Source organism: Macrobrachium nipponense, chromosome 1 (assembly GCF_015104395.2).
Source record: "Macrobrachium nipponense isolate FS-2020 chromosome 1, ASM1510439v2, whole genome shotgun sequence".
In the NCBI taxonomy this organism is placed as follows: Eukaryota; Metazoa; Arthropoda; class Malacostraca; order Decapoda; family Palaemonidae; genus Macrobrachium; species Macrobrachium nipponense.
Genome location: NC_087200.1, coordinates 62,829,289 through 62,842,015, shown reverse-complemented (window position 1 = coordinate 62,842,015; position 12,727 = coordinate 62,829,289). Strand labels below are relative to the sequence as shown.

General features: G+C 48.0%; 3 protein-coding genes across 7 annotated transcripts in view; 2 read left to right on the top strand and 1 right to left on the bottom strand.

Moving 5' to 3' along the window:
• LOC135219358 (WD repeat, SAM and U-box domain-containing protein 1-like) overlaps nt 1-12,727 on the bottom strand; it is a gene marked incomplete at its 3' end in the record, with an annotated part of 295,720 nt that overhangs the window by 65,493 nt on the left and 217,500 nt on the right. Inside the window, 2 exon segments of the mRNA XM_064256050.1 lie at nt 4,424-4,579; nt 4,786-4,849. Coding sequence (XP_064112120.1) covers nt 4,424-4,579; nt 4,786-4,841 — 212 coding nt within the window.
• LOC135219355 (NAD kinase 2, mitochondrial-like) overlaps nt 1-12,727 on the top strand; it is a gene marked incomplete at its 3' end in the record, with an annotated part of 495,179 nt that overhangs the window by 320,837 nt on the left and 161,615 nt on the right.
• LOC135219357 (WD repeat, SAM and U-box domain-containing protein 1-like) overlaps nt 1-12,727 on the top strand; it is a 255,489-nt gene that overhangs the window by 182,822 nt on the left and 59,940 nt on the right. The window lies entirely within an intron of this gene.

The window sequence follows — 12,727 nt, the reverse complement described above, 5'->3', positions numbered from 1 at the left end:
GAGAAACCAGGCCTCCCTGCTTGTTCACATAGGCGACCGCCGTGGTGTTGTCCGACATGAGAATGACATAATGACCTACCCTCTCCCGAAACTCCTTCAGACCCAGGTAGGCTGCCTTCAACTCCAAGACGTTGTTATGTTGCTGTTTGTCCTTCAAACTCCAACGCCTGAGGCAATGAGGCCGCCAAAATGAGTCCCCCAACCTGCGAGGGAGGCATCTGAAAACAGAAGGAAGTCCGGTGGGAGGGAACACAGAGGGACACCCTTCAAAAGATTTCGGTTGTCCAGCCACCAATGAAGGTCTTCTCTCCCTTTCAGAGACAAGAGTAATCTTTAACAGGGGTGAGTCCCCCACCGGAGACCATAATTCCCCCAGTCTCCATTGTAGAGACCGCAGATGTAGACGCCCATGAGGGACCAGCTTTTCCAGGGAAGACAAAACTCCCTGAAGAACCTGCCACTGGTGAGCTGACTGTGTGGTTCCGACAGGAAGTCGTGCGCCACCACTCGCAACTTCTCCAATCTCTGATCCGACGGAAAAACACTTGCAACTGCCGTATTGATGACCATGCCCAGGTCCCAGGTAGAGAATCCTTTGACTGGTTATGAGGTTTGACTTTTCCTGGTTGACCACGATGCCCAGTTCCATACAGAACCGAAGCAGAAGATCTCTGTCCTGCAACAGCATTTCCCTGGAACCTGCCAAGACCAACCAATCGTTGAGGTACCTTAGCAAACGGATCCCCTGAGCATGGGCCCAACTTGATACGAGAGAGAAGACCCTTGTGAACACCTGAGGGGCTGTTGTCAGCCCGTAGCACAGGACTATTAACAGCAAGAAGTCGCCTTCCCTCACAGCTGCCAACACTGAACACGGGGTCTCCATCTTGAACTCCTGATGAAGTGATTTAAGGTGGATAAGTCGATCACAGGTCTCCAACTTCCCGACGCCTTGGGCACCAAGAAGAAGTGACTGTAAAACCCCGGAGACGGATGCACCATTTCCTCTATCGCATCCTTGCCCAGCATCTTCAGAGAATCTGGAGGATATGCCTTCCTGAGCTGCAGCTTGTCCGACAGAGGAGGAGAGAAGTCAAATGGCAGTAGGTACCCCACCCGAAGAACATCTACATCCACTTCTTCGCCCCATAACCCTGCCACTTGGGCCAATGGCCCGTCAGGCACCCCTCCACCAGTGGCACAGGAGAGGAAGAGGCACCTAACCTAACAATGGCCCCCTTTACCTCTGCCCCTCGGGCCCCTTCTTGGCTTAAAGGAACAGGAGCGAAAGGTACGTTGGTCCTCTGACCTAGGCCAAGACGAAAGGCGAGGCCCTCCCGAAAGAAGGAGGAGCCGGATGTCTCTGAGGACGAAACTCCGACTTAGACACAGCCTGGTGCACTAGCCTGTCACTAGACTCAGGGTCAACTGATCTGTCTATCCTAGATAAAGCTGCGTCTCTTCTAATCCGGAGAAAGTTAGCCCATAAATTAACACTGAGGTGAGCCATATACGAAAACGCCTGCCTCCAGACTGCAACAAACTGGCAAGAGAGGACGCACTCACCAACCTTTCTGGGGACCTGTCAGAAGCTATCTTGGCAATGACCTAAACCAAAAAGTGCAGCCAAGAAACCGTTTGCAACATGGAGGCTGCCATAGATTCCAACGCCGAGGCATCCTGTGGAGACTAGGACAAAGCCAACGACCTCACCTGCTCCAAAGTCAATCCCGGCTTCAGATGAATGACATCCGTGTTAAGATGACACGACATCGAAAAGGCAGAGTTTGTAGCATAGTATTTTGTATGCCTCATGAGAGGCGGGGGTAGTAGCTTGACAGAGCCCCTAGAACGAAGCGAACCGTCCCGATCTGAAACAGAGGCGTTAACCTTATGCAGGACCAACTGGACGTGCCCCGACAAGGGAAGCTGAAACGATGATTTGGGATCCTGCGTAGCTCCCAGAAAGGCTTCCAAGCAGGAAGGAGTGTAAGACGACCAAGCCTGAGTCCTACTTTCCAAATTGTTGAATCCACGAATGAGATTGACAACTTCTGAAAAGGAAGACAAACTCTTGTGTGTCTCCCTCCTCCTGCTCCGGCAACAGAGACCGACAACGAGAAGGCTCATCTAATGCACCTTCCTTGTTTAAATTAACGGAAGAACCAGCAACCAAATAACCTGTCTGGGCTGGGTCCAAGCGCCGACTTCCATGACAAACCTACTACAACACTAGGAACATCACTACACACTCTTCCAACAGACGACTCTTTTAACAAGGCCGCGAATGGGCAAGGGCGTGGCAGACGTACGAACATGAGTTGGAGAGGAATCCCGAACACTTAAGATCGAAAGAGAATCCCTCGGAGTCAAACTCCTGGAAGCACCAGGGAGAGGGGCAGGGAAACACTCCTGCTGCACCAACTCCACGCTCACAACCTTCAACCTCTTGACTGGCGCCTTGAGATCCTTACGGCGACGAATAGGCCCTGGAGAAAAAGAAGTGGGAGCACCTGCAACATGTGCACAGACGGGGAAGGTTGCAACATGCTTGCGACTCGATGCACAGAACGAAGCAGCCACTGCAGATTGCACAAGGGAAGATACACTAACACTCTTCAAAACACCAACACGCTTGATACGCCGACGCAGTGGAGATGGGAAGGAGAGGAAGACAGCACTGGTTCCATATGCAATCTATCGCAGGAGGCGGGGACGATGCAACATTTCCTTCCAGTCCTCCCCGCCAACATGGTAGCCAACTTATCTTCCAAAACAAGAGTTCAATCTCTTAAGAACCGCCTGGCATAAAGCCTCAGATGGATCAGCAAGAGAAGGCTCCTGGGTGGCAGAGATGATGTCACGGCAGCAAACATTGACAACACAGATGAGTGAGGCAGCACAGAGGAGACGACTGGGAGTGACGTCATCGATGGAAGTGACATCACAAGTGGCGATGATGTCAGGCTTCCCCTCGATCCAAACGGGAAGCAGACACCACTGGCGGAGGAATACAAATGACTGAACCCCACGGTGAAATGTTACTTGAGCAGGGTGATGCCTTGGCTTCCCTCTGACTCGAAGCAGCAACTTTCACTGGTGGAGCAATACAAAATGGCTGACCTCGGCTACCCACGAAGACGAGGCAAGGAGGAGGGGGGAGGGCCTGGCCAGCATGAGGAGGGGGGATAGTGAGCATCCATGAAGTGCACCGGCAACCCCTCCAAGGACGGAGAACCCCCTAGCCTGAGTGTCTTGCAAATCGCTGCCATCTTGGACCCCTCCGACTCTGGAATAAAAGAGTGATTAAAAAGCCTCCTCCCATGCGGGAATCAAATTAACTCCTGAAGAAGACAGGGCGACATTACAAAAATTAGCCTGAGGGCCTCCCGATACTTCCAACGACAAATCAATGGAAGAAAAGGAAGGGGACAAAGGCACAACACTACTATGAGGTGTGAACGCAGCAGAAGACGAAGCATCGGGAAGAGGTGAATAAAAGCTGTCCTATGAAGAAAGAGTAGAAACCCTCCGATGCTTTCTCTTGCTATAAAACAACTTCCACTGCTCCGTAGCCCAAGCACAGCATTTCATGCAAGGATTCGTTATTCTACAAACATTAGAGCGACACCTACTACACGTGATGTGGGGATCGGTCACCACCGAAGCCAAAAATCGAGAACACGGAAAACCTGGAGTTCCAGGGCACACACGTTGACGAGGCCGAGGAGGAGGAGGAGAAGAAGCCATAATAACAGCCACACACAAACACAATTGAAATGGGCAAAGAACCGGGTAAAGGCCGAGAGAGGTCAACCACAACTCTCCCCCAGGCAGTTAAGAAAAGACTGACGCGGTGGCGTAAGTGCGTGGTTCTTGACCACTCTTCACCTGATATATGCATGCATTGGCAGATCTCACAAGATTCCTTGCTTTAATCTGTGTTTTAACCGGATCCAGCTCGGCGCTAGAAATTATACTATTGTTAAGACCAAAGATTTGTCCGCGTATGAACAAAGGATGTTTGGTACCTCATAAAAAGCTCTACCACTTGCTCATCAATCCATCATATACACACCACCAATTGAACATGCGAGGTCACCTCCCAGGCTTCAGCTGAGTTTACCATATGACTATAAAAACTGTTAGAATACCTTTCAAGTTTTGATCCGAGTTGGTGCTCATCTCATTTTACTCTAGAAGTTATGTGGTACATTGTAGGATACTCAATTTGAAGGTTAATTTGCACTCTGTTAATCTATATGAAAGGGGGAAGCTTATATGATTATCTTCTTTTCACTGACAAAATTGATATAAAAAATTTTGCTATTCATAGCTATACAAAAAGTATGTACTATGCTAAACCTCTACCTTCTGAAGCCATTTAAATTCTCAAAGGGCAAATGAAAATCTAAAAACTTACGACGACCCAGTAGCCAGAAGTGATCTTCCAGCAAAATCAACACAAGTGACATCATTGGAGTGATCCTTCAAAGTGCAGACGGGAGCAGGCTTCTTTGTTGCCTCTTCCAAGTTGTTTCCCTTTCCAATACTTTTACTTCTGTTCAGAGCACTACATCTGGAATTTTCAAGAACCTTTTGAGATTTTTTCAAAACATTTTTGACCCTAAATAATGTAAATGCATTTGACAAAGGTTTTAAATGACACTAACAATTTGTTGAACATAGCAATGTTTGATAAAAACCCAAACACACTGTATATATGTTTATCTTTATCAGTATGCCTATACATACCATTTCTCAAGATCACAAAGAACTTCTTACCTTTCTCTAATAAGTTCCAAATCTCGAAAGTGGTCTTCTTCATCAAGACCTTCCATAGCAACATCTGTGGGTACAAAACTAAGTTAAATACATCACACAATGGTTATAAGCACTCAGACTCTAGTAGAACTGAAGGGGAAATGTTAAAAATATGGCAACAGTTTTTAAATAATAAAGGAAATAAGGAAAACAAATTTAGGCAATCTGCAGTTCCCAGAGAGAGAGAGAGAGAGAGAGAGAGAGAGAGAGAGAGAGAGAGAGAGAGAGAGAGAGAGAGAGAGAGAGAGTTAGCAAATTAAAGTAGTACATTACGTTAATCCTCTTATTGAAAGAACACAATTTCATATGATTTTGATATTCCATAAATATAAACTTCTTAGTTTTACTTGTTACTAACAGACCATTATGGGCAAAAGATTTTGCTCTGAAATCATTACTATCATCATCATTCAACAGATCCCACATTCATATGGAGAATGCCAAAATTATATTAACTTGCTAAGCAAGCTTATACAATATAAAAAAAGGTGGCTCAAAACCATTTAGTAGTTAAACAACAGGTGTGAGACCATCTTTACCACGGTAACTCCAGCTTACCCATTTGAATCTGTTCATAGTTAGAAATGTGTTTGAATCTGCTAATAGTATAGTTGAAAATGTATAGCAAAAGAAGGAGGGAACTGAATTTTTTCTTGTTTACCTTGCCATCAACCTAGTACCACTTCCACTTTAACATGGGTATACTTAGTACCTTATGCTGCAAGCACACCCTGCACAGTCTGTGCACAAAATGCTTCTCAAGTATTTTCTGTTGATGCTAACAGCAGGCACTTTGCCATCATGTCAGCTGCTGCTAATACTTTCTAACTAACTGAGGTGCTGTAGAGGCATACTCTTAAATATTTAACAGAGGCTTCTGTAGTTCATCCACACCCAAGTTATGGTATATCTTCCTCTTAGAAAACACCACACTCCTTGTTCCAGCACTGTCTAAAAATCAGGGGATGTACTTATCCCCTAAAAGGCAATGCTTTTAGAGGAACTTGAGGTTTGTGCTCTTACAGATGTGGAAGAACACTAGATCCCTCTTCAAGAAGTTTCTTTTAATGCTCTAAGGGTCATCACTGGGATTTGAACCTCCATTTGCAGCTTTGAAGGATGCAGGACAAAGGCTCCAAGTCTAGGAAGATACTTCCTTGAAAACCCCTCACATTTCCCTTTGCCAGATACAGGTCTACACACATTAATTTCAACAAGCATCATAATGTATTCTAAAGCACAGAACAAGTAAATATGATATTGTTAAACTACAATAAAGTTTTGTACATACTTACCTGGCAGATATATACTTAGCTATAGTCTCCGACGTTCCCGACAGAATTTCAATCTCGCGGCACACGCGACAGGTAGGTCAGGTGGTCTACCTTACCCCGCCGCTGGGTGGCGGATGTACGAACCACTCCCGTAAGCTTGTCAGATTTTTCTCTTCCACCTGTCTCCTGAGGGGAGGCTGGGTGGGTGGGCCATTAATCCGTATAATATCTGCCATAGGTAAGTATGTACAAAAACTTTATTGTAGTTTAACAATATCATTTTTGTACATGAACTTCCCTGATAGATATATACTTAGCTGATTGGCACCCTTGGTGGAGGGTAAGAGACAGCTCAATAATACAGGTAAGACGGGAAACAACTAATGTTGTAGGATATAAAAACCTTGGTTCTCACCTTTTCAGGATGAAGACTTCATAGATACTATCTCTGAGTCTGCATTGCCTGGAGAGCTACAGCTAGACGTTTACCTGATGCTGAAAGACTCTCGGATCTACCATGGGATATGTGATCCCCTATTGTGGTAGAATCCAATTCGGATGCTGTTAGAGGGACCTTGTCCGCTTACCTAACAGATCCTTACCACTACCTCTGCAAGGAGCCAAAACCCACCAGACCACCTAACCAAAATACAAAGGGTTAATATTACGACAAAAAGAGGTGCCTCCTGCACCTCTTTCAGACAACCAAAAACAACAATATAAAATATAGGGTAACATATAAAAAATTTACACAGGATAAGTTTCAGCTCCCTGCCCCAGCACCGAATCCGCCGATACGAAAGGACCCAAGGCGAAAAGCGATTTATCATATGTGATTTTTACATCACGTAGGTAGTGGTTTTGCGAAAACCGATTGGCATCTCCAAAAAGTCGCCTCCATCAAGTTCCGCACAGACATATTTTTTCTGAATGCAAGCGAAGTTGCGATGGCTCTCACCTCGTGAGCTTTCACTTTCAGTAGTCTAAAAAAAATGATCTTCCTTACAGGCAACATGTGCCTCTGTAATAAGGCTTCTCAGAAAATGGAAAGAGCATTCTTCGACATGGGCCGAGTGGGGTCCTTTACGGAGCACCAAAGCACATCTTGATTAGCCTTAAGTTGTTCCTTCCTCTTAAGGAAAATACTTCATAATTCTCATAGGGCAAGAGTTCTTTCAGGCTCTTCCCCTACTAGAAAAGATAAACTACGAACTTCAAAGCTCCTGGGCCAAGGGCGTGATGGGTTTTCATTCTTTGCCAGGAAACTTGGAAGAAATGAACACACCATAGAATCTTCCTTAAACCCTACATTGCCCTCAATAGCTTGGAGCTCACTCACTCTCTTAGCTGTAGCTAGGGCCAAAGGAAGATAGCCTTCTTCGTCAAATCCTTGAAAGAGGCTAAGCCAGGAGGTTCGAATCTAGACGATCCAAGGAATTTGTAGGACTACGTCTAGATTCCAGTTCGGTACTACATGAGGACGCTTAATGGTTTCAAATGATCTAATAAGATCATGCAGGTCCTTATCATCGGATATATTTAAGCCTCTATGCCGAAATACCGCCGCCAACATACTGCGGTATCCCTTAATAGTTGACACAACCAGATGACATTCTTCTTTGAGGAAAATAAGGAAAATCCGCAATTTGGGTCACAGAGGTACTGGAAGAGGAAATGTTCTTCCTCTTGCACCAACGTCTGAAGACATCCCACTTTGACTGGTATACACGCAAGTGGAAGGTCTCCTCGCTCCTTGCGATTGCTTTAGCAGCTGTTGCTGAAAAGCCTTTCGCTCTGACCAAACTTTGGACAGTCTGAAACCAGTCAGACTGAGAGCGAGGAGATTTTTTGTGGTACCTGTCGAAGTGGGGTTGTCTGAGTAGATCGCTCCTTAGCGGGAGCGATCTTGGAAGGTCCACCAACCATTCCAGTACCTCTGTGAACCATTCTTGGGCCGGCCAAAAGGGAGCGATTAAGGTCATTCTCGTTGAATCGGACTCTACGAACTTCTTGATGGTTAGCCCCAGGATCTTGAAGGGGGAAACGCGTAGACGTCGAGTCCGTTCCAGTCTAGAAGAAGAGCATCTATTGCTACTGCCTCTGGATCTGATATCGGAGAGCAGTAAGGATCCAGCCTCTTGTTCTTTGACGTGCAAAGAGGTCTATGTGTGGCCTGCCCCATAACTTCCACAGGCTCTGGCATACATCCAGATGAAGGGTCCACTCTGTGGGAAGGACCTGATCTTTCCTGCTGAAGAGATCTGCTCTTACATTCCTTTCTCCCTGCACGAACCTGGTGAGAAGCTTGATTCCTCTTTCTTCTGCCCACAGAAGAAGGTCTCTTGCTGTCTCGTACAGGGAGAAGGAATGCGCCCCCCCCCCCTGTTTCCTGATGTATGCCAGAGCTGTAGTGTTGTCCGCGTTGACCTGCACTACCGATCTTCTGACTTTGGGCTCGAAAGCCTTCAGAGCCAACCACACAGCCATCAACTCCTTTCTGTTGATGTGCCAGGTCTACCTGGTCCCCCACCCAGGTACCTGACACTTCGCTGGTTCCCAGAGTTGCACCCCACCCCATGTCCGACGCGTCGGAGAACAACACCAGGTTGGGGGTCTGTGATTGAAGAGACAGTCCCTTCGCAAAGAGGTTGGGATCTGTCCACCATAAGAGATGTTTCTTGATGTCCTGGGATAACGACAGGGAGAACGGCAAATCCTGAGAACGACGACTCCAATTTCCCGATGAAGAAAGAATGGAGTGGTCTCAGGTGCAACCTTCCTAGGGAAACGAATTGCTCCAGAGAGGAGAGTGTCCCCAGCAGACTCATTCCACTCCCTCACTGTGCATACTTCTTTCCCTAAGAAGGTTGTTACTCTCTCGAATCCTCGGGCTATCCAATTCCTGCGAGGGCAAAGCCCGAAAACTCAGAGAGTTCATCTGTATCCCAAGATACACACACTCTTGCTCGGGAATTAGTGATGACTTCTTGAAATTGACGAGAAGTCCCAAAGCCTTCGTCAATTCTAAAGTTACTTGTAAGTCCTTCAAACAACGATCTTCTGAATTGGCCCTTATTAGCCAATCGTCGAGGTACATGGATATCCTCACCCCTTTCAAATGAAGCCATTGAGCCACATTCCTCAAAATCCCCGTGAACACTTGAGGGGCCGTCGAGAGGCCGAAACACGAGCCCTGAACTGAAAATCACCCCCCCATCATGAATCTGAGAAACTTCCTCGAGGAAGGATGGATCGGTACGTGGAAGTAAGCGTCCTGTAAATCCAAGGAAACCATCCAGTCCCCTGGACGAAGTGCTTGCCAGCACTGATGAAGGCGTTTCCATCGTGAACTTCTTCTTTTCTACGAAGAAGTTCAGGGCGCTTACATCCAACAACCGGTCTCCATCCCCCTGAGGACTTCGGAACTAGGAAAAGGCGGTTGTAGAAGCCCGATGAATGATGGTCTGTCACTAGTTCGATAGCCCCCTTCTCCAGCATCTGATCTACTGCTAGATGGAGAGCTTGATTCATGATGGGGTCTCTGTACCTGGCCGTCAGTTCCCTTGGGATGGCCGTCAAGGGAGGTCTTTCGACGAAAGGGATGAGGTAACCTCTCCTCAAAATAGAAAGGGTCCAAGGATCCGCCCCTTTTTGGCCCAGACTTCTGCAAACTCTAAGAGTCTGGCGCCCACCGTTGATTGAAGGACTTGCAAGTTATTTGGGGGCCTTAACAGACTTGGCGAAAGTCTTACCCCTTCTTGAAGGTCCTACGACCTCTAAACGTAGTTTTTCTTGATGAAGATGCCCCTCGAAAAAGGGTTCTCGAACACTTGCCTTTTCCTTCTTAGCCTTGGTAGGGAAGGAAGGGCGAGGTTTTTTCTTGCCGACTGTGCCAAAAGGTCCTGGGTGGCTTTGGCCGAAAGTGACCTCGAAATGTCCTGCACTCGATGTTTCGGGAACAACTGAGTAGACAGAGGAGCAAACAGCAAAGAAGACCTCTGAGCATGGGAGACCGACTTCGTTAAGAAGGAACAATAAACCGACCTCTTCTTCACGATCCCGGCCCCATAAAGGGAGGCGATTTCACTCGCTCCGTCTCTTACCGACTTGTCCATACAAGACAAAACACATAAGATCTTCTGGCGAAATTGACTCTGGCACTTCAATTTTCTTGGCTAGGACTCCCAACGACCAATCAAGGAAGTTAAATACTTCTAGCACTCTAAACATACCTTTGAGCAAATGATCCAATTCATTCATTGCCCAAGTCGTTCTTAGCAGAGTTAAGGGCAGTTCTCCTTGTCGAATCTACCAGTGCCGAAAAATCCGAATCACCGAAGACGGTAGACCCATCCTAAGGGCTCTCCTGTTTCGTACCAGGAAACCAGCTCGTCCTGATAACTTCCGAAGGAGGAAAAGCGAACATCGTTTCCCCGCTTCTTCTTTGGAAGCCATCCAGGAACCAAAACTCCTCAGTGCCTTCTTCATAGAAAGAGTGGCTTCATCCTCACACAAGAAGAACTCTTCGTGTCTTTCGCCGTTGAAAAAAGTGAGTGAGGAGAGGAGAGCCGTAGGCGTAAGGGAATCCCCAAAAACTTGTAAAAGTAGCTCTGTAAGCTTCTTGTAAGAAGAGACAGCAGCAGAAGTGTTCGGTTCCTCATCCGAACCTTCTAGGACGTCTTCTCGAGGCGAGCGCGGAAGATCCTTATGTGACGAAGGGATCCTAGCAGGAGTTGAGCGAGAGGTTGGAGAACGCCCTCTCTTAGAAGAGTTCACATCCACTGGAGAACGATGAGAAGATCTGGGAAGTCTACGATGAGACTCCCTCTTCGAGGTATACGGAATCTCAGCCGAAGGAGAGGTAGGGCTCCTACTCCGAGAATCCTCGGAAACATCCACAGGGCGCTTACGAGGAGGCGAGCGCCTACTATACTCTTATGCGCCTATCCTGAGGCGAGCGGCTGCCAGAGAAGAGCGCCTATCGAGAGCAGAGCGCTTGCGCGGCTCTCCATACCTGTCCAGTTGCGTACGATCAACGGAAGTCCGACTGGAAGGCGAAATGCGCCTACTAGGAGAAGGCTGCTTGCGAGACTCTTGACGTCTAACAAGAGGGTAACATTCAGGAGAAGGGCGCTTCAAAACTAACGAGCGCCTACTTGGAGAAGGGCGCTTCCGGGATTCCTGGTGCCTACCAAGAGACAAACGGTCAGGAGAAGTGCGCCTAGAAGCGGGAGAGCGCCTACACGGAGAAGGGCGCTTGAAAGACTCTTGTTGTCTGCCCCTAGGAGAATAATCAGGAGTATGACGCCTTAAAAGAGACGAGCGCCTACTAGGAGATCTATGTGCAGTAGGCTCTTGGCGCCTACCTTCGGGGAGCGGCTACAGTAGGCCGTCTATCATGCACACGACTCCTACCAGACTCTAGATGCCTGTCAGGAGAGAAGTCACGATCCGACACTCGAGGAGATGACATCTGGAAGAAGAACGCCTACTTGTATAAGGGCGACCTTCTAGAATCTTGAGGTGCTGCTTGAGGAGAAGTTTCACGCGAGGGAGTTGAAGAAATCGCGTGATGAGCAGGTGCAGTGCGCTTACCGGAAGCGGGAATCCAATCTGGAGAAAAAACTTCTTTCTCCATAGAGCGTCCTACCGATGTTTGGCGTCTTGAAATCGAAAGAGAGCCAGGCGAGCGAGGGCGCTCACGCGAGCGAGGGCGCTCACGCGAGCCCCCCCACCTTCATACGAAACCTCCCCATATGAAGGAGAACGATCCTCTGAAGAGCGGCGCCTAGATCTCTTGATCGGAAGAGAAACGTCCTTCTTCCTACGTGATCTAACTGCTAGAGAGTCTGCTAGCGCCGTGATCTGAGCTTGAAGTCCCGCGAGTACTCTCGTAGGAGAATCTGCTTGTTCTTCCTCGGAAGCAGGCGGGCGCCGAGCGCGAGCGCGAGAAGAAGAACGATCACAGGATTTCTTGGGTTTCTTCGCCTCCACCGACGATTCTTCCGGGAAAACCTCCGGACTAGAAGCCAAAGGACTGCAGGGAGCCTTTCCAAGCCCTCTTCAACGGGCGCGACGCATCCGGGGAGTTCCAACCTCTCTTCGGAGAGGAGACGACGAAGAGGAGAAGCATTGGCGTAGGAGCTCCTTCTTGTAGCGATCCGAGGCAATCCCTGGGAGCGTACTTCAGGATCTGCCGAGGGGACGCCTGCCGGTGGGGGCTCTCCCTAGCCCTCCTGCGGCTTTCGACTTTCCTACTCCACTGGAACTGGGAGTCTGGAAGAGGTCTAGGCCTAGAGGCACTAAGGAGCCGGTCAGACGCACCCTCCACAACACTGGGGGGGACACTGCACTGATCACTAACACTCTCCTTACCTTCCAACTGACGAATCTTCTGATTCCATAGAACGATTCTTGGCTTTCAGAGCTGCCGCCTCCGAAGGCGAATCTTCGGCTTCGGTGCGGGGAGCCGGGGCTGCCACTTGGGAAGAAGGTTCTAATTCTACGTTAGTACTATTAGGATCCACATCCAACTCACTCATTCTAGATCTGCTAGAACTTCTAGAGGAAGCCTTACGCACTCTATCACGTTCCAACTTCCTAACATAAGAAGAGAGAGCCTTATATTC